Raw genomic sequence first — 20,881 nt, 5'->3', positions numbered from 1 at the left:
GATCATATTGAATGGTGGTGCAGGCTGGAAGGGCAGAATGGCCAACTCCTGCACCTATTGTCTATTGTCCGCCTTTCCTGACTGCCACCCGCAGACAGCGTGCAGCCCCAATCCCTTTCTTTCCGCCTTTCTTGCTGATTTTGGCAGCGCTCCGCTCTCCTCCCCTCCGTGTCTCGTGCCTGCAGGAGACTGATGCCAGGCACAGCAGCAGCAGCAAAAATAACCTGCCGCTCCATTGCCTGGCACAAGACAAGTGCAGAGGGGTGACTTGAACAGCCACTGCTGGCGGAAAAAGCCTTCTGCACCTGGTATTCCCAGGCGGTCCCCCATCCAAGTACTAACCAGGCCTGAGTCTGCTTAGCTTCCGAGATCAGACAAGATCGGGCGTTTTCAGACTAGTACGGCCGTAGGCGCTGGCCCCTGCCTTTTCTCCCTACTTCAAGGCGTGCTGGCCAGCTACATTTTCTTTGTTGCTCTTTCTCTTTATCCCCTTTGGCTTTTTTTTCTCTTTTCTCTTTGCTCTTCCTCCTCCGTGCGTGCTTCCCTCCCTCCGTCCCTCCAGCTGCCTTTCAGCCAGCCCTTGCCCACCAGGCTCCTGTAGTCTCCCACATCCCCACACAGGCCAACTGCAAGCCCTCCCCCTGCTTCATAGGGCCGCAGCCTGCATTCTCTCATCCTTCCACACTCCTCCACCCCTCCATTTCGGAATGCCGGGCACTGACCAGTGGGGTACCGCACGGATCAGTACTGGGACCGCAGCTTTTTACAATCTATCTTCAGGATATACAAGATGGTATTAGCAATAACATTCGCAAATTTCATCAGCTGGGTGGCAGGGTGAAATGTGATGAGGATGTTAGGAGATTACAGGGTGACCTGGACAAGTTAGGTGAGTGCTCAGATGCATGGCAGATGCACTTTCACGTGGATAAATGGATCCTTATCCACTTTGGTGGCAAGAACAGGAAGGCAGATTACCACCTAAGTGGATTCAATTTAGGTAAAGGGGCAGTCAGAGAGATCTGGGGGTTCTTGTACACCACTCAATGAAGGTAAGCATGCAGGTACAGCAGGTAGTGAAGAAGGCTAATAGCATGCTGGCCTTCATAACAAGAGGGATTGAGTATAGAAGCAAAGAGGTTCTTCTGCAGCTGTACAGGGCCCTGGTGAGACCACACCTGGAGTACTGTGTGCAGTTCTGGTCTCCAAATTTGAGGAGAGACATTCTGGCTATTGAGGGAATGCAGCGTAGGTTCACGAGGTCAATTCCTGGAATGGCGGGATTACCTTACACTGAAAGACTGGAGCGACTGGGCTTGTGTACCCTTGAGTTTAGAAGACTGAGAGGGGATCTGGTTGAGACATATAAGATGATCAAAGGATTGGACACTCTGGCGGCAGGCAACATGTTTCCGCTGCGGGGTGAGTGCCGAAACAAAGGACACAGCTTAAAAATACGGGGTAGACCATTTAGGACAGAGATGAGGAGAAACTTCTTCACCCAGAGAGTGGTGGCTGTGTGGAATGCTCTGCCCCAGAGGGCAGTGGAGGCCCAGTCTCTGGATTCATTTAAGAAAGAGTTGGATAGAGCTCTCAAGGATAGTGGAATCAAGGGTTATGGAGATAAGGCAGGAACAGGATACTGATTAAGGATGATCAGCCATGATCATATTGAATGGTGGTGCAGGCTTGAAGGGCAGAATGGCCTACGCCTGCACCTATTGTCTATTGACCAACACTTTTTAACTTACAAAGTGGATAACCCAACATTGTAGTCCATCTGTCAGACCGTTGCCCACTCAACCAATCTAAATCTTAGCAGACCCTCAATCCTCTGCACAGTTTGCCTTTCCACTCAATTTATTGTCATCAGCAAACCTGGATACGTTACCATCTCCTCTTCCAAATTCTTTATATCTATCCTCATCACCCACCCCTGACAGCTCACCACTGATCTCCATCCTGAGAAACAACCATTTATCCTGACTCGCTGCTTTCTGTTGGTTAACCAGTCCTCTATCCATGCTAGTACATTCCACACAACTCCATGCATTCTAATGGATGAATCAAGGTGTGGCACTTTATTGAATGCCTTCTGGAAATCCAAGTATAAAGCATCCACTGGTTCTCTTTAAACACCCCCCACACCCCCCTTTCCCCCCCGATCACTGTGCTTGTTAAATCCTCAAAACTCCAATGTGTTTGTCAAACACAACCTTCCCTTCTTGAATCCAAGCTGCATCCACCTGATAGGAACCTTTCCGTCCAGATGTTTCACTATTTCTTCTTTCTTGATAGTCTCCAGCATTTTCCCAACTACAGATGCCAACACCCTTTTTTAAACAGCGGTGTGACATTTGCTGTCTTCAGGTCCACCAGGACCTGCCCAGAATCCAATGAATTTTGATAAATTATCACTAACACATCTTCTAAACTTCTGTCATTTCGTTCAGCATCCAGGGATGTATTCAGTCAGGACCAGGGGACTTATTTACCTTTAGACCCTCAGGTTTGCTCAACCCTACCCTTTAGTGATAACAATTGAATTGAGGTCCTCACCTCCCAATGTATCCTTAACCTCATTCCTTGGCATGATAAGACATATCTTCCACTGTGAAGACTGAGACAAATAGTTATTCAAGGCCTTGATCGTTTCAGCATTACCCAATGTTAATTTCTCTTTCGCATCCTGCAAGAGACTTTAGTCCACTTTAGCCCCACTTTTCCATTTTATATGCATGTATTTATAAAAACTTTTCCTCCCTGATTTTATATTCTGTGCTAGTTTGCTTTCATAATATATCTTTCCTTTCTTTATCCAAGGCTGGCTCTTCCTACCCTTGCTATTCTTGGTTTTCACTAGAATATATTTGCCTTGAGCTCTGGGAAAAATCTCTTTGAAAGGCTTCTACTGTTCCACCATATAACTTGTGTTCCCAGTCTAATTTAGCCAACTCCTTCCTAATCCTATTACAGTCTCCCTTGTTTAAGCATAACACCTTGGTTTTTGATTATACTTTTTCATCCTCCATTTGTATCCAAAATTTGATCATACTGTGATCACTCTGAGAGGATCCCTAACTACGTAATTGTTAATTTTACATGTCTCATACACAGGACCAGATCTAAGATTGCATGCTCCCTTGTGGGTTCAGTGACATGCTATTCAAGAAATTTATCACAGATGATTTCTGTGAGCCCCTGTTCAAGACTGCCTCTACTGACTTGATTCAGCCAATCAATATGCATGTTAAAGCCCCCCCATAACTGCTGCCATTTCATTATTACGTGCATCATAAGTTTCTTGATCGCCTGTGCCACTGTAGCACTATTGTTGGGTGGCCTATAGACACTCCTACCAATGACTTCTTCCCCTCATTATTCCTGATCTCCACCCAAATGGATTCAACATTTTGCTCCTTAGATCCTATATTGTGTCTCTCAATAGCCATAATATCATCATTACGTAAAAGCGTGACCCCATGTCCCTTACCCTCTTATCCTTCCTAATTATCTGATATCCTTGGATATTTAATTCAGTCATAACCACCCTGCAACCACATTTTTGTAATGACAGCTAAATCATACCCATTTGTACTGATTTACACAATAAGTTCATCGACTTTCTTTTGAATACTTCAGGCATTGGAATAAAGTGCCCTTATGCTCATTGTCCCTTTAGCATTTAGCAATCTCCCTGTCTTCGCATATGATTCTGGCATCCAATTTTACTTTTTTCTAACTTTTGCTCTGGTCTCTGCATTGCTTCCTCCTGCCTTTCTGTCTATACTCCCAACCACTTGCCATTTAGGCTACCCTTCATCTCACACTCTGCTTCTTGCATCTCCCTTTATGCCAACTACTGGCATCTTCTGACCTGACACTCTGGTTCCCACCCAGTTTAAAGCTTCCCTAACAGCTATAGCAAGTCTGTCCGCAAGGATATTGGTCCCCCTGGAGTTCAGTTGTAACTTGTCCATTTTGTGGTCCTACCTTTCCCAGAAGAGAACCCAGTGATCCACAAATCTGGAACCCTGCACCAACTCTTCAGCCACTGGTTTGTCTGCCATATCTTCTTATTCTGCCCTCACTAGCATGTGGCGCAGGCAGCAACCCAGAGACCCTTGAGGACCTTCTTTTTAGCTTCCTTCCTAACTCTCAAAATTTACCTTTTATGACCACATCCCTTTTCTTAGCTTTGTCATTGATACCAACGTGTACCACAACTTCTGGCTGCCTACCCTCCCCTTTAAGAATGCAGTAGACTCGATCCAAGACATCCCTAATGCTGGCAGCCAGGAGGCATCATACCAGCGGGGAGTCTCATTCTTGTCCACAGAGTCTCCTGTCTGTTCCCCTGAACCACAGGGCTAGACTCAATGCCAGAGCCCTGGCTGCTCTGGCTTTCCCCTGGTAGGTTATTCTCCCGCCTTCCCCCAAAAGTATCCAAAACAGTTTTTGTTATTGAGGGGTGCAGGCACAGGGGACCCCTACACGACTGCCTACTCCCTACTCCCTTTCCCTCTCCTGATGGTCACCCAGCTACTTTCATCTTGTAACCGAGGTATGATTACCTTCCAGTGTCTCCTCTATCAACCCCTCAGCCTTCCAAATGGTCCAGAGTTCATTCAGCTCCCTAATGCAGTCTGTGCGGAGCTAAAGCTGGCAGCACTTGCAGGTAAAGTCAGCAAGGACGCTGGTAGTGACCCTGACCTTTTATATCCTACAAGACGAGCATGCAACTGCTCTAGCTTCCATCCCCACTGCTCATTTTAAAAAGAGGAAAAGAAACTTATCTGAGCCTCACCGTAGCCCTCTCTCACCTCTCTCCATCTCTGATGGTGAAATGTTCCTTCAGTCCTGAAGTCAGCCTTAGTTCTAAGCACTCAAATCGTGACATGAGGCTTGTGCAAACAATTGGGACCTAGCTCGTTCTGATCAATTTAGGATCTGTTGATCCAGGCGATCAAAAAAGGGGAAGTCCTGGGATGTGATAGAAAGCGAATAAGATTGAATGTCGGAAATGTCATGGAATAAAAGGCAAAGAGAATGGTATTGGTTGGAATAAACAAAACATTTATCCAGAGTGAATATGAATATTAGAATAAGCAGCTCATGAAAAACAAGTTTCAGGCCATCACATGGCAAAAAAACTGATTAAAATCAATATTGAGTCCAGAATACAGTAAAGTGCTCAATAAGATTAGATAATGTTCTACTTGCATTGAGTTTCATTGAACACTGCAGCAGACCGAGGACATGCATGAGCGTGTGAGCAAGGTTGAGAGTTTTTTAAAAAAAAAACTGGGGACTTGGCATCAAAGTGTGGAATGATGAGGTTTTCTAGATCTCCCCAAATTGTCTGGCCTGTCCACACAACTGAATTCTTTTTTTTTTCTGATGGCAATCTGAATTTCTCTGGGACCTCCCTGAAGTTTTGTTCTTTTTAAACCTATTTTGCCACCAAATATAGTTGTGACCATCTATGTAATATATTGCACACTTCGGGAAATGCTTTTTGACTGTCCAAATATGCATCAGCCATACTATCCTCACCAATTATATCCATTAACGAATTGAATAAAAATTGGTGCTAGCTTTCATTAGTTAGCCAGAAGCACTAATTATTTTAGTCCTTTTTATTGTTTCTAAATGTCTCACTGACCTTTGGCAGGTTATATATCCTAGGTCTATTCCCTGAACCCTGTGCCCAAAAAAAAACACCTGACCCATTCAGTGAAGTCATGTGCTTCTACTCCACTTTTCCACCCTCCCATCTTCAACTCGGAGATCAAAAATCAGTAGGTCAACCTTGAAGACACACTCTGGGGCATTCACAATCTCTCAGGTAGAGAATTAGAAAAACATTTATCCCTTTTGAGTAAATGTATTTTTCCTTCTTAGTCTGAAACGATTAGTCCCTTATCCTTATGCTGTACTCCTGTATTCTAGATTCCTCAGCCAGGGGAAACATCTGCCTACTTTGTCAGACTCCTTCAGGTTTTTGTCTGTCTCAATGACTTCACCTCTTACTCTAAATTCCAGAGATAATGGACCCAGTTTCCTCCTCCTGTCAATGGAGAGCAACTCGTTTAACTCGGCCTCGTTTGATTGATCCCTTTGCAGTCCTACCTTCATTGCAAGTATCTTCTTCCTTCGATCTAGATTTTTTGTTGATTGCCTTATGACTCCAGTTTTGCTCGACCTCCTTACATCACACTCTGTCAAATGCTGCCCTGATGTCAAGTGCTGTCACTGTCACCTCACCTCTGGAGCTCAGCTCTTGTCCTTGTTCAGTCCAAGGCTGTGATGAGATCAGGAGTTGCAAACAGATTATTGCAAATCAATTACTGTTTGATCGCACTGACTTCATACGGCACTTGACTGATTGAAAATAAACTGATGAAACAATAATTGATTGGGTTGTATTTGTACTGTTTTCTATGTACAGAACATATTTGGGCAATTTTCTACTTTGGGGAGAAAGTGAGGTCTGCAGACGCTGGAGATCAAAGCTGAAACTTTATTGCTGGAACAGCACAGCAGGTCAGGCAGCATCTAGGGAACAGAAGATTCGACGTTTCGGGCACATGCCTTCCTGAAGAAGGGCATGTGCCCGAAACGTCGAATCTTCTGTTCCCTAGATGCTGCCTGACCTGCTGTGCTGTTCCAGCAATAAAGTTTCAGCAGCAATTTTCAACTTTGCCAAGTAAATGCCACAGATGTGGCTCTACTGGAACAGCTTGATGAGGAACGCAGCTAGTTTTGGAGCACAGGTTTTCAGTACTAATGTTTGAATGTTGTCTGGTCCCAGAGCTTTTGCTGTTATCTTAAGAATGAAAGGTGCTTTGTCAATCTACTTCAATATGTTGCTATATTTTTAAAAAAGATGATTGTTGTGCAAAGATTAAATTTTGAGATAAGTTGTCACTTTTGGAGTCTTTGCAAGACTAATGACAGTTTTTCCTTTTTTTTTGTAGGTTTGAGTGGGACAAGCTATTGGAAAATGTGCATTGTTTGATCATAAGTGTGACAAAGACAGACAGGCAGGAAGCCTATATACTCAGGTATATGAATGTTTTGTATTTTTTATGAACCTAGTTAGAATTGAGCAAGATATGGGTTAGATTCCTAACAGCTGCTTGTTGCAAGAACAATGTTTAGAATGAGGAAAAGCATCAAGAGCTGTAAACCTCTGGTTTCAATGCTTAACTATGATAATTGTATCTGTTTCGAAATTTTAGCTCAATTGGTTATGCTACCGATCAGAGATAAGGGTTTTTTTATGAGACTGAGTTACTGTTGGGATAGTTAAAATAGTCCAAGAGAAAATAACAGTTTGAGTGCATTTCACAAGAGCTCAGAATTGTTAGGGTGCATAAGGAAACCATTTGGTCAGCTGGCTCTATTACCTAGTGCCAAATTCATGTCTTTTCTCCCATATCCATGAACACCACTTCATAGTCTTACAACATGGAAACAGGCTCTTTGGTCTAGTTAGTCCATGCCAACCATATTCTCAAGCCAAACTAATCCCACTTGCCTGCACTTGGCCCATATCCCTCCAAACACTTCCTAATCATGTACTTATCCAAATGTCTTTTAAATGTAACTATACCTGCATCCACCACTTCCTCTAGCAGTTCATTCCGATTATGAACCACTGTTTTTTTTTAAAAAATGCACCTCATCCTTTTTAAATCATTCTCCTCTCACATTTAAAAATATGTTCCCGGTTTTGAACTTCCCCACCTCGGGGACAAGAGCTTTGCTATTCATATTGCCTATGCCCCTCATGATTTTCTAAACCTCTATAAGATCACCCCTTAACTTGATATGCTCCAGTGGAAAGTTGCCCCAATCAGTCTTTATGCATAAGCCTTCTATTCCTGGCAACATCCTGGTAAATCTTTTGAGTCCTCTCAAATTTAATGATCTTCCTATAATGGCAACCTGAACAGACTTCACAACCATCCTATACAACCTCAGCACGGCATCCCAACCCCATACTCAAAGGTCTGAACAATGCAGGCAAGTGTGCTGAATGCAGCCTGCCTATCTGTGAAACAAGTTTCAAAGGATTATGTATCTTAACCCTTGGTTCTCTGTCCTATAACATTACCCAGAGCCCTACTATTAATTGTGGAAGTCCTGCCCTTGTTTGTTTCACCAAAATGCAATATCTCACGTTTATCCAAATTCAACTCCATCTGCCACCCCTCAACCTGTTCACCTCTTCCGATGCCCACTTGCTTGCCACAACTGAACCTGCCTCCATTTTCCAGTCAGTACATTCCAGGCCCTAACTACTTGCTGTTTGAAAATGTATTTTCTCACGTCATCCACGTTTGGACATCACTTTTGGATTTTTTCCCCTTTTGAGCAAGAAACTGGTTCCAATCTACTCTATTCAGCCCAGACATGATTTTGAAAGCTTCAATCAAATCCCCTCTCTCCCTTACGAGAGGAGAACAGTCCCAACATATTCAGTCTATTTGCAAAACTGAAGTTTCTCATACCTTGACCCATTCTTGTAAATTGTTCTGCGTAGTCTCCAATGCCTTCACATCTTTCCTATAATGGGCCCACAAGTGTATAAAGAAACTCGAGATGACATCTAGCAAATGTCGTGTACAAGTTCAACATCACCCCCAGTTCCTGTGCTTTGCTTCTTGTAATAAGGTCGAGAGCACTGTGCTTTAACTGCTGTCTCCCCCTTCCTACCACCTTCAATGATTTGTGCACAGATACACCCACGTCCCTCCGTTCCTGCACCCCCTTTACAATTATATCCCCTGTTTTGTTTTAGTTTGATATTCTTCCAACCAAAGTACATTATCTCACAATTCTTTGTCATCTACCCACATACACCTCCACTTGGTCATTGTGTGTTTCGAATTCCGCACTATCCTTTTCCACAGTTTACAATTCTTACAAGCTCCATGTCATCTGCAACTGTGAAATTGTCCGTTGCACACCAAGCTCCAAATCATTCATATATATCAGGAGAAGCAAGGATCCCAAATCTCAACCCTGGGGAGAACCTTCACTTGACTGTAAAATATCCATTGACCACCGCTGTTTCCTGTTATCTAGCCAATTTTGTATCCATGTTGTTACTGTCCCTTTCATACCGTGACCTGTAACATTCCTAGAGTCTGTTAGGCACTGTATCAAACAGAAATCATGTATTGCTTTCTTTAACAGTGTTACCCTCATCGAGCCTTTCTAACAACTTCAAAAAACCTCCTAGTTAGTTAAACATGGCTTCCTCTTTAGAATTTTGAGCTGACTTTCCAATCACCCATTAAACTCCCATCTTTTCCATATGATTATTTATTCTACCTATAATAATTGTTTATCGATCCTTAATAATTGTTTGTAATTTGATTCATTCTGAAAATTAAGCTGTGATTATATCAATAATTGCAATTTTAGATTGTGGTTTTAGGATTGAATAAAATGAAATGCGGGAAAGTAACTTAGAGACATAGTTTCTAGGGACTCTGGAGCACTTATTCTTTAGCTTGAATCATGTTGGTCATTTTCGCTGCACGTGTTCCATGGATTTTTCAGCCTTCAATTCAAACTCAAATTCTATTTTATCTGCCGTAGCTGAGTAAGAACTGGGTTATAAAAATTCTCAACAGATGTACCTTATCTGAGAAGTCGTCTTGATTGATCGCTTTGTTTTTAACCCTTCTCTTTGAGCATTCAAGATGTGAACTTTGTTTTAAGTCAGCTCTGGCTATTTCTTTCAGTAAAATGAGTTGACAGCTGTATTGCTTCAGCATGTGAAGTCTGCTTGTTCAATTTGATACTGCATAAAGTAGTATACTTAAGTCTAATTTCAAATGTGTTCACGATGGTTGAGTCAATTAGACTCCTGGCTGATATCATATCTTTTAGGCAGAGCTTATTGCATGGTGGTTATAATGTTGAAGATGCATGATGTTATTTAGATCCTGGGTTCTAAAATGGAGGAACCATATGTTGATATGCTATTGATTTGTATTTCTATATTCTGCATGCTGCAAAAGGTAGGTTCAGTTTAGTTTTAGATTTGTTTGGAGTTTGGTGATGAGCAGTCTGAAGTATAGTGATACATGCATTTTTAATAAGTTCAACGTTGGCATAGAGCTTGAGGCAAGCAGTTGACGATGCATTAGAAACAAGGGTAGAAGGAATAACTATCACACCCTAGCAACAGGACGCTGATCCCCCTCAAAGTTAGAACTGTTCAGAAGGTTAAGCAATGCATGCAGGTTCAGTGAAAGTGAAAAGGTGTTGTTAATGGCTATGGAAAAATTCCTGAGTGATTTATTAGAAAAATATCCAGGGAACAGAAAGCTGCAAGAAGCTGAGGGTGTTCCCTCTGCTCCCTACAGTTGCATGGGCCTCCAAGTTCCATGCTCAACAGCACGTTACCAAACTAGAGGTCATTGCACTTACAAGCCCATCATATGCAAATCTTATGAGCAGCTGTGCAGCTTACCAAGGACATCGTTCTTGAGAATGTTCCATATCTGTTCACATAATGAGCAAATAGGCTATGCATTTTTGTACCATCCAGCTAGCTTTCACTGTCATTTATCCAATGTTTCCAATAGGTGGGAGAGAAGATGTGATCTGAGAAATCAAAATTCATTGAACTTGAGGGGTCTATGAATCTTTTCAAAATGACTGGACCCCAACATAGCTGTATTGGAAGTGAGATCAAGGGCACATAAGATCGCATTATATGCAAATGATTTCTTCTGTTATCATCGAACCTGGCAGTTTCTGCACCCCTTTTAATACAATGTGTTATTTTATTTGGCTCTTTTTCAGGGTATAGGATTAATACCCTGCTTAAGGGTCTTAAGGGAATACCTGATATTGAAGGTGAATTACGATTCCCCTTTAAATGGTTGCAGGGGGCTTTCTTTACTTAGGTATTTTTGTTAGTCCCACCTTTGATCATTTATTTAAGGCTAAGTTTGCTCACTTGACAAGATTAGAGAAGATCTTCAAAGATAGGAGAACATTCCAATATCCTGGTTAGGTCGAATAGCCCTTATCAAAATTAATGTCCTTCCTTGTTTGGTGTATCCCATGTGAATGCCCCCTGTGTTTCCCAAGCAAACATTGTGGAGATTCATTGGTTGGCTTAGTTCTTTTATTTGGCATAACAGGCAGCTCCTCATTAAGCTTGCCAAATTGCAGCTACCCAAAGGGTTTGGGGAGTAGCCTTTCCAGATATTAAGATATCAATGAAGTTCCCTTCTGTCCTTTGTGGGTGACTGGGCTTTTGAGGACCCGAGATCCATATAGTTGAATATTGAGGCCTCCCAGGCAAAGTGCCCCCTTATTGTTTATGGGTAAGATGAGGGCAGTTATGGATTACTCTCTGAATCCAATCGTTATTATTTCAGTCAAAGCGTGGAGAGCAATGTGACAGAGCAAGGGCAGATAATCTGAAACCTCCTTTCTTACCCTATAGTTGGTGCGCCCAGATTTCAGCCAGGGATGATGGACCACAGATTCAAACTTTGGGCAGCTTGGGGTTCCTGTTTGGGAGACTTGGTCCTTCGACCAAATGAGCTGCAAGTATGGTTCGCCCAGCAGAGACCTCTTTCCTTCCTTTCAGTTTAGGGGCTTTATCCAAACAAAAAGACTATGCTTTTTTACCAACCCCTTTGGGTCTGACAGAAGAGAATGCTTCATGCCACAAGCACATACTTGGTTAGTACTGTCTACCACTTACTGGGGTGCGGTGCCTTGAACGATATTGAGCGACTATGTGAGATCTGGGAGCAAGAGTTGGAAGTAATAGAGGGTCCTGGAGACCAACGTTAAGGTAGACACTGTCTCTCTTCTCGGGGGCTTGCCAAATTTATCTCCTTTAGATGCACGTGGGAAAAAGCTATTTAATGTTCTCGCTTTACGAGGAAGAGCATTCAGATGAGCTGGGTGTCTGAGAACTCTCTGGGCCTGTTGGGGTGGGGTATGCTAATTGTGGAACACAGCCCTTTGGCTTTCCTCTCAAACATGTTGCACCATAAAGCAGAACGATTTTATAAGACATGACAGCCCTTGAATTACCTGGAAGCAGGTACTTTCCTGTCCTTTCCCTGAAACACCTGATTCCCTTACTGATCAGCAATCTATCCATCTTGGCCTCAAGTATACATAAGGACTGTGCACGCACAGCTCTCTGGCAGTGAGTTCCAAAGACTCATAAGCCTCAGAAATATTACCCGTGGTCTCAGTCTTAAATTGGTGCCTCTTAATTCTGAGAGGATGTTCTCTGGCACTGGACTCTCCTTTAAGGGGAAACATTTTCAGCATTTATCCTGCGAAGCCATTTAAATACTATGTATTTCAATGAGATCACCTCTCATTCTAAATTCCAATGAGTATTTGTTTTAAACTTTGCTCATAAGACAATTCTTTCATACTGGGGATTAACCTACTGAATCATCTCTAAGCTAATAATGAAGTAAATTGTGTCTACTGTTCTTGCAATTTTTTGTGCCTTTTGCAGTGAGGGTAGTTTTTTTTTAAAACATGCTCCATCTCCAGTATTGCCTTGTTTCCCCACCATTAATTCCCCAGTTTCACCTTCCAAGGATCAACACTCACTTCAGATACTCTTCTTTTTCTATATACATTAAAGTTGCTTGTTGTAATGTTTTCAGCATGTATAAATGCTGGGGCAGAAAGTAGCTTGTGAAGTGCCGTAAGGATTAGACCTCAACTACAATATTTGCGATCTGGGTGAAGGACTGATTGCATTGTTGTCAAAATCATAAAAATAAAATAAGCTTTGAAAAAGCCAGGATATAAAAAGGGGTGTAGATATCTTAATTGAGTATGCAATTTTTTTGCCATTTTGTGTGAGAAATTACAAGTTGTTCCCTTTGTCAGGAATAATAGATAAGCATAATTTAAATGGAGACTGCAGAATGCTGTGATACTGAGAGATCTGGGTGTCATTGTACTCATAAAAGGTTAGAAAGGCAAATGGGAAGTTTGCTGTTATTGCAAGTTGTTGGAATCTGAAAGTAGGGAAACCTTTTTACAACTGTACACTGCATTAGACAGACTTCAGCCAAACTCTTGTGGGATATTATGGTTAACATATTTAAAGAGGCAATAAAATTGCGGTGAGGTCTGCGTGCAAACTTGAGGCTAACCAAAGTGACCCTGTGCAACCCAGTTTGCCTGCAAATACATTCTATCAAAAAATGAAAACTGATGCAGTAAATATATCTAAAACTGTCCACTTTTCCCAATTTGTTCATACTTGACAATGGCCTGACCTTATGCAGGAAACAGCATTAAAATATTGGGAATTTGCTCTTCTAATTCTTTTTCTACCTAATGTGCTGTCTTCAACCACTGCGTTCAAACAACTTTGTCATGTATTGTGCTGCACTGCAATATCCCAGAGCACCTTGTGGTCTGAACTAAGGAATGAGGCAGGCAAATGACCTTTTCAGGTTTAATGCACATACCTGCAGCTTCCTTAAAGTTTCAGGCAGACAATAGAGCAGAGCACGGACACAAGACATAAAGATTACATAGAATTCACTATCTTTTAAGCTAGTATTCCTAATTCTACTAGTTTAATTGTGATTCAATGAGAAATTAAGTACTGTAAATGATGAGTGAAAATGTGATTGTAGAATGATACTGCATGGCAATTTCAAAGAGCATCGGGATCAGTGGTGCTGGAAGAGCACAGCAATTCAGGCAGCATCCGAGGACAGGCAAAATCGACGTTTCGGGCAAAAAGCCCTTCATCAGGAATAAAGGCAGAGAGCCTGAAGCGTGGAGAGATAAGCTAGAGGAGGGTGGGGATAGAGTAGCATAGAGTACAATAGGTCAGTGGGGGAGGAGATGAAGGTGATAGGTCAGGGAGGAGAAGGTGGAGTGGATAGGTGGAAAAGGAGCTGGGCAGGTCGGACAAGTCCGGACAAGTCAGGAGATCGTGTTGCTGGAGGTTAGAAACTAGGATGAGGTGGGGGAAGGGGAAATGAGGAAGCTGTTGAAGTCCACATTGATGCCCTGGGGTTGAAGTGTTCCGAGGTGGAAGATGAGGCGTTCTTCTTCCATGCGTCTGGTGGTGAGGGAGCAGCGGTGGAGGAGGCCCAGCACCTCCATATCCTTGGCAGAGTGGGAGGGGGAGTTGAAATGTTGAGCCACGGGGCGACTTGGTTGATTGGTGCGGGTGTCTCGGAGATGTTCCCTAAAGCGCTCTGCTAGGAGGCGCCCAGTCTCCCCAATGTAGAGGAGACCGCATCGGGAGCAACGGATACAATAAATGATATTTAGTGGATGTGCAGGTAAAACTTTGATGGATGTGGAAGGCTCCTTTAGGGCCTTGGGTAGAGGTGAGGGAGGAGGTGTGGGCACAGGTTTTACAGTTCCTGCAGTGGCAGGGGAAAGTGCCAGGATGGGAGGGTGGGTCGTAGGGGGGCGTGGACCTGACCAGGTAGTCACGGAGGGAACGGTCTTTGCGGAAGGCGGAGAGGGGTGGGGAGGGAAATATATCTCTGGTGGTGGGGTCTGTTTGGAGGTGGCGGAAATGTCGGCGGATGATTTGGTTTATGTGAAGATTGGTAGGGTGGAAGGTGAGCACCAGGGGCGTTCTGTCCTTGTTGCGGTTGGAGGGGTTGGGTCTGAGGGCGGAGGTGCGGGATGTGGACGAGATGCGTTGGAGGGCATCTTTAACCACGTGGGAAGGGAAATTGCGGTCTCTAAAGAAGGAGGCCATCTGGTGTGTTCTATGGTGGAACTGCTCCTCCTGGGAGCAGAAACGGCGGAGGCGGAGGAATTGGGAATACGGGATGTCATTTTTGCAAGAGGTAGGGTGGGAAGAGGTGTAATCCAGATAGCTGTGGGAGTCGGTGGGTTTGTAGAAAATGTCAGTGTCAAGTCGGTCGTTACTGATGGAGATGGAGAGGTCCAGGAAGGGGAGGGAGGTGTCAGAGATGGTCCAGGTAAATTTAAGGTCAGGGTGGAATGTGTTGGTGAAGTTGATGAATTGCTCAACCTCCTCGCGGGAGCACGAGGTGGCGCCAATGCAGTCATCAATGTAGTGGAGGAAGAGGTGGGGAGTGGTGCCGGTGTAATTACGGAAGATCAACTGCTCTACGTAGCCAACAAAGAGACAGGCATAGCTGGGGCCCATATGTGTGCCCATGGCTACCCCTTTGGTCTGGAGGAAGTGGGAGGATTGAAAGGAGAAATTGTTAAGGGTGAGGACCAGTTCGGCCAAACGACTGAGTGTCGGTGGAGGGGTACTGTTGGGAACGTCTGGAGAGGAAAAAGACGCAGTGCTTGGAGGCCCTGGTCATGGCGGATGGAGGTGTAGAGGGATTGGATATCCATGGTGAAGATGAGGCGTTGGGGGTCGGGGAAACGGAAGGCCCCCAACGCCTCATCTTCACCATGAATATCCAATCCCTCTACACCTCCATCCGCCATGACCAGGGCCTCCAAGCCCTCCGTTTTTTCCTCTCCAGACGTTCCCAACAGTACCCCTCCACCGACACACTCATTCGTTTGGCCAAACTGGTCCCCACCCTTAACAATTTCTCCTTTGAATCCTCCCACTTCCCCCAGACCAAAGGGGTAGCCATGGGCACACGTATGGGCCCCAGCTATGCCTGTCTCTTTGGCTACGTAGAGCAGTTGATCTTCCGTAATTACACCGGCACCACTCCCCACCTCTTCCTCCGCTACATTGATGACTGCATTGGCGCCACCTCGTGCTCCCGCGAGGAGGTTGAGCAATTCATCAACTTCACCAACACATTCCACCCTAACCTTAAACTTACCTGGACCATCTGACACCTCTCTCCCCTTCCTGGACCTCTCCATCTCCATCAGTAACGACCGACTTGACACTGACATTTTCTACAAACCCACCGACTCCCACAGCTATCTGGATTACACCTCTTCCCACCCTACCTCTTGCAAAAATGCCATCCCGTATTCCCAATTCCTCCGCCTCCGCCGTATCTGCTCCCAGGAGGAGCAGTTCCACCATAGAACACACCAGATGGCCTCCTTCTTTAGAGACCGCAATTTCCCTTCCCACGTGGTTAAAGATGCCCTCCAACGCATCTCGTCCACATCCCGCACCTCCGCCCTCAGACCCAACCCCTCCAACCGCAACAAGGACAGAACGCCCCTGGTGCTCACCTTCCACCCTACCAATCTTCGCATAAACCAAATCATCCGCCGACATTTCCGCCACCTCCAAACAGACCCCACCACCAGAGATATATTTCCCTCCCCACCCCTTTCCGCCTTCCGCAAAGACCGTTCCCTCCGTGACTACCTGGTCAGGTCCACGCCCCCCTACGACCCACCCGCCCATCCTGGCACTTTCCCCTGCCACCGCAGGAACTGTAAAACCTGTGCCCACACCTCCTCCCTCACCTCTATCCAAGGCCCTAAAGGAGCCTTCCACATCCATCAAAGTTTTACCTGCACATCCACTAATATCATTTATTGTATCCGTTGCTCCCGATGCGGTCTCCTCTACATTGGGGAGACTGGGCGCCTCCTAGCAGAGCGCTTTAGGGAACATCTCCGAGACACCCGCACCAATCAACCAAGTCGCCCCGTGGCTCAACATTTCAACTCCCCCTCCCACTCTGCCGAGGATATGGAGGTGCTGGGCCTCCTCCACCGCCGCTCCCTCACCACCAGACGCATGGAAGAAGAACGCCTCATCTTCCGCCTCGGAACACTTCAACCCCAGGGCATCAATGTGGACTTCAACAGCTTCCTCATTTCCCCTTCCCCCACCTCATCCTAGTTTCTAACCTCCAGCAACACGATCCCCTGACTTGTCCGGACTTGTCCGACCTGCCCAGCTCCTTTTCCACCTATCCACTCCACCCTCTCCTCCCTGACCTATCACCTTCATCTCCTCCCCCACTGACCTATTGTACTCTATGCTACTCTATCCCCACCCTCCTCTAGCTTATCTCTCCACGCTTCAGGCTCTCTGCCTTTATTCCTGATGAAGGGCTTTTGCCCGAAAGGTCAATTTTGCCTGTCCTCGGACGCTGCCTGAATTGCTGTGCTCTTCCAGCACCACTGATCCAGAATCTGGTTTCCAGCATCTGCAGTCATTGTTTTTACCTCGTTAATTTCAAAGAGCAGTCTCGTTCCTGAAGTCTCTTAAGTTGTCAGTCTCATTCTGTCTGGTTAATGGTTTTATGACTCTACTTCTGGGCTAGAATGTGGGACTTAAGTTCTACTACTGTGAGAGAAAATGTCCAAACAGGTTGACTTTTATTGTTTTAAAAAAAACTTGAATCTGATTCCACCACCTTTTTTAGGTAGTGCATTCCAGATGTCATCTTAAATTGGAGCAGAATACTGTGAAGTCTGGAAATGTTCAATCAAATCAGAAATTAATTGAAACCTTAATTATTAAACCTTAATTAGGCAGCATCTATCGGAGAGAAAAACAATTTGATGTTTCAACCTCATGAACAGTTCCTGCTTCTGTTCCATTCTAGGCATTGATCGGAGAAGCTTCACCATTCATATTTCCTCCATTGGGGTTCATTCTTTTCTATATTATTGTCACTTATTGCTTCTGAAGGTGCTGACCTGTACAATTGAGTGCTAAAACCTGTGACTAGGAGAAAGAGGTTAAAAATTGTACAGCCTAAATTAAGATATTTGAAGAATAAAACAGTTCACATACTTGATACAACGTTCACCATCTTCAGTATTCCACCTGCCAATACACAGTGGTAGCTATTAGCACTAGATAAAAGTAAGTTATACCAGATCAATTGTAGCAACTTGGCAAAGTTTTTTGGACAACTCTTTCCAAATTCTTGTCCTCGATTATAAGGATATGGGCAGCAAATGCATGGAATACAACCAATGTGAAAGTGCAGCCAAATCTTTCCCCATTCCACTTTGAAGTTATATTGCTATTTCTGGCTGCTAATCCTAGAAAGCCCTGCCTAATAGCACAGTGTGTCCCCTTGTACCATATGGCTGCGTTGGTTCAAGAAGATAGCTCACCACTTTCTCCAGATGAGTTCTGGATGAACAATATATACTGGCCTTGCCCGCAATGCTGACATCCTATCAAAATAAATTGCCTATTGGTTCGAATATAATTTTTAAAATCTGTACCATATTTAAACTGTCAGCAGTTCAGAGAGATTTTTGAGAGTTTGGGAACAGTTGACAGTTGACACTTTCTCAGTGATCGTTGTCTCCCAGGATTTTGTTACCTAAATAGGTGTAAGAGAAAACCATGGAGCTCTGAGTCCACTCTGCCATTGAGTAAGATTATGGTTTATCTTTGACTTCAAATCTACTTTCCCACCCATTACCACAATCCGTTAATCCCTTAGTTCCTTGAGAAATCAAAGGTCTATCTCTGCTTTAAATATTTTCAATGCTGGCATATCCACATCCTTCAGGGACAGAAGGTTTCACAGATTCACATCCCTTTGAGTAAGAAATCATACCTCATCTCGGTCTTAAATGATTAATCCCTCATCCTGAAATGTCCCATTTGGCTGGAAATCAAGATCAAAGAAATGTCTGTTTACCCTGTCCATCTCCTTCATAATCTTAAATATTTCAACTGATACCCTTTTGTTCTTCTGTTCTTCAAAGAAAGTAGATCCAGTTGAAGCGGCTCTCACTATTTTAAAAAAAACCCACTCGTTCCAGAAACTTTACTCCATCTCTAATGCAAGTATGTCCTTCCTTTAATGTGGAGACCAAAGCTACATATATTACTTTACTCTAATTGGGATGTCATTGCAGCCTCCCTTATTTTGAGCTTATTACCATTTCAAAAGCCAACAAGTAATTTGAATTCCTCATTGCTTGGTATATTGGCACGCTGCATTCTTTATGCAAGTACAGGAATTTGTATACGGAATTAAAGACAGTAAGTACCAAAAACTTTCATGTACTTACCCCCACACTCCGGATTCCTCAACTGTTCCAGAATCTTCCATCGGCCTCCGAAATCAGTCTGGCGCCATTACACATGCGCCCGCTACATCGTCCGCAGCAATAGCCGCTGCCGCGGACGATGACGTCACTTCCGTCCCCACCGACCTCGCAGCCTCCGCGATCGCCGCTCAGACAACCGCCTCCGCGATCGCCGCTCAGACAACCGCCTCCGCGATCACCATGAAGAAAATTGCCGACAGATTCGCGACCTCCGCGGCTATGGGGAATAACTCTGTCTCTGTGGTCGTCGCAGCCACTTGCGCCCCCAGTGACGTTACTAACCTAAACGACCACAATGCCACATGTGTATCCGCCCCCACGCCGATCTCCGTCACCACGCCTAACCCCGTCGAGTTCCGTCACCACGCCTAACCCCGTCCCCATGACTATCTCCGTCACCACGCCTAACCCCGCCGAGTTCCGTCACCACGCCTAACCCCGTCCCCATGACTATCTCCGTCACCACGCCTAACCCCGTCCCCATGACTATCTCCGTCACCACGCCTAACCCCGACCCTTCGCCGATCTCCGACTGCATGTCTAACCCCACCCCCACGCCTGTATCCGTCACCACGTCTAACCCCGCCCCTTCGCCGATCTCCATCACCACGCCCAACCCCGCCCCCAGGCCTAACCCCGCCCCCACACCCCACTCCAGCCCCACACCAGGTCCTAGCTCCCAGCCCTGCCGTGTTTTCACCATCCCTCCAGACCTACCCCTCTCTGAGGATGAAAGATCAGTCCTCAGCAGAGGCCTCACCTTCATTCCCCTACGCTCTCGGATTAATGAGTTCAACACACGGCGTGACATCGAACAATTCTTCCGCCGCCTTCGCCTCCGTGCCTACTTCTTCAACCAAGACTCTCGCCCACCCTCTGACGACCCCTTCTCCTGCCTCCAACACACCCCATCCACCTAGACACCCCGTGCTGGCCTCCTACCTGCCCTCGACCTCTTCATAGCCAACTGCCGCCGCGATATTAACCGCCACCTGAACTCCCCCACCCCTCACCCACTCCAACCTCTCACCCTCTGAACACGCAGGCCTCCACTCCCTCCATTGCAACCCCAACCTCACTATCAAACCAGCAGACAAGGGAGGTGCGGTAGTAGTTTGGCGCACCGACCTTTACACTGCTGAGGCCAAACGCCAGCTCGCAGATACCTCCTCCTACTGCCCCCTTGACCATGACCCCATCCCCCACCACCAAACCATCATCTCCCAGACCGTCCATAACCTCATCACCTTGGGATCTCCCATCCACCGCCTCCAACCTCATAGTCCCACAACCCCGCACCGCCCGTTTCTATCTCCTGCCCAAAACCCACAAACCTGACTGCCCCGGCCGACCCATTGTCTCCGCCTGCTCCTGCCCCACCGAACTCATCTCCGCATACTTCGACACGGTCCTGTCCCCCTTAGTCCAAGAACTCCCCACCTACGTTCGGGACACCACCCATGCCCTCCACCTCCTCCATGATTTTCGCTTCCCTGGTCCCCAACGCCTTATCTTCACCATGGACATCCAGTCCCTGTACACCTCCATCCCCCATCACGAAGGACTCAAAGCCCTCCGCTTCTTCCTTTCCCGCCGTACCAACCAGTACCCTTCCACTGATACCCTCCTTCGACTGACTGAACTGGTTCTCACCCTGAACAACCTCTCTTTCCAATCCTCCCACTTCCTCCAAACAAAAGGAGTAGCCATGGGCACCCGCATGGGCCCCAGCTATGCCTGCCTCTTCGTAGGATATGTGGAACAGTCCATCTTCCGCAACTACACTGGCCCCACCCCCCACCTTTTCCTCCGCTACATCAATGACTGTATCGGTGCCGCCTCGTGCTCCCACGAGGAGGTTGAACAGTTCATCCACTTC

General features: G+C 45.5%; 1 protein-coding gene and 1 pseudogene across 3 annotated transcripts in view; one reads left to right on the top strand and one right to left on the bottom strand.

Moving 5' to 3' along the window:
• Positions 1-293: 293 nt before the first annotated feature.
• LOC148150914 (5S ribosomal RNA) lies at positions 294-412 on the bottom strand (annotated as a pseudogene).
• Positions 413-6,035: 5,623 nt separating this feature from the next.
• Positions 6,036-20,881, top strand: part of LOC148150913 (S-adenosylmethionine decarboxylase proenzyme-like) — a 32,768-nt gene continuing 17,922 nt past the window's right edge. Inside the window, exons 1-2 of one of the 3 annotated variants that reach the window (XM_087983165.1) lie at positions 6,036-6,139; positions 6,981-7,067. In XM_087983165.1, the coding sequence (XP_087839291.1) occupies positions 6,051-6,139; positions 6,981-7,067 (176 nt within the window). In that variant the 5' untranslated portion in view covers positions 6,036-6,050. Of the gene's footprint in view, positions 6,140-6,980; positions 7,068-20,881 lie in introns of those variants that run through there. The other 2 variants (XM_087983160.1, XM_087983173.1) reach the window with 2 other exon arrangements.

The sequence above is a fragment of the Chiloscyllium plagiosum genome, unplaced genomic scaffold (genome assembly GCF_037043375.1).
Source record: "Chiloscyllium plagiosum isolate Xiang-an unplaced genomic scaffold, Cpla_swu_hap1 HiC_scaffold_3, whole genome shotgun sequence".
Lineage (NCBI taxonomy): Eukaryota > Metazoa > Chordata > Chondrichthyes > Orectolobiformes > Hemiscylliidae > Chiloscyllium > Chiloscyllium plagiosum.
The sequence above is the reverse complement of the archived record's forward strand: the minus strand, read 5'-3'. Positions and strand labels throughout refer to the sequence as shown.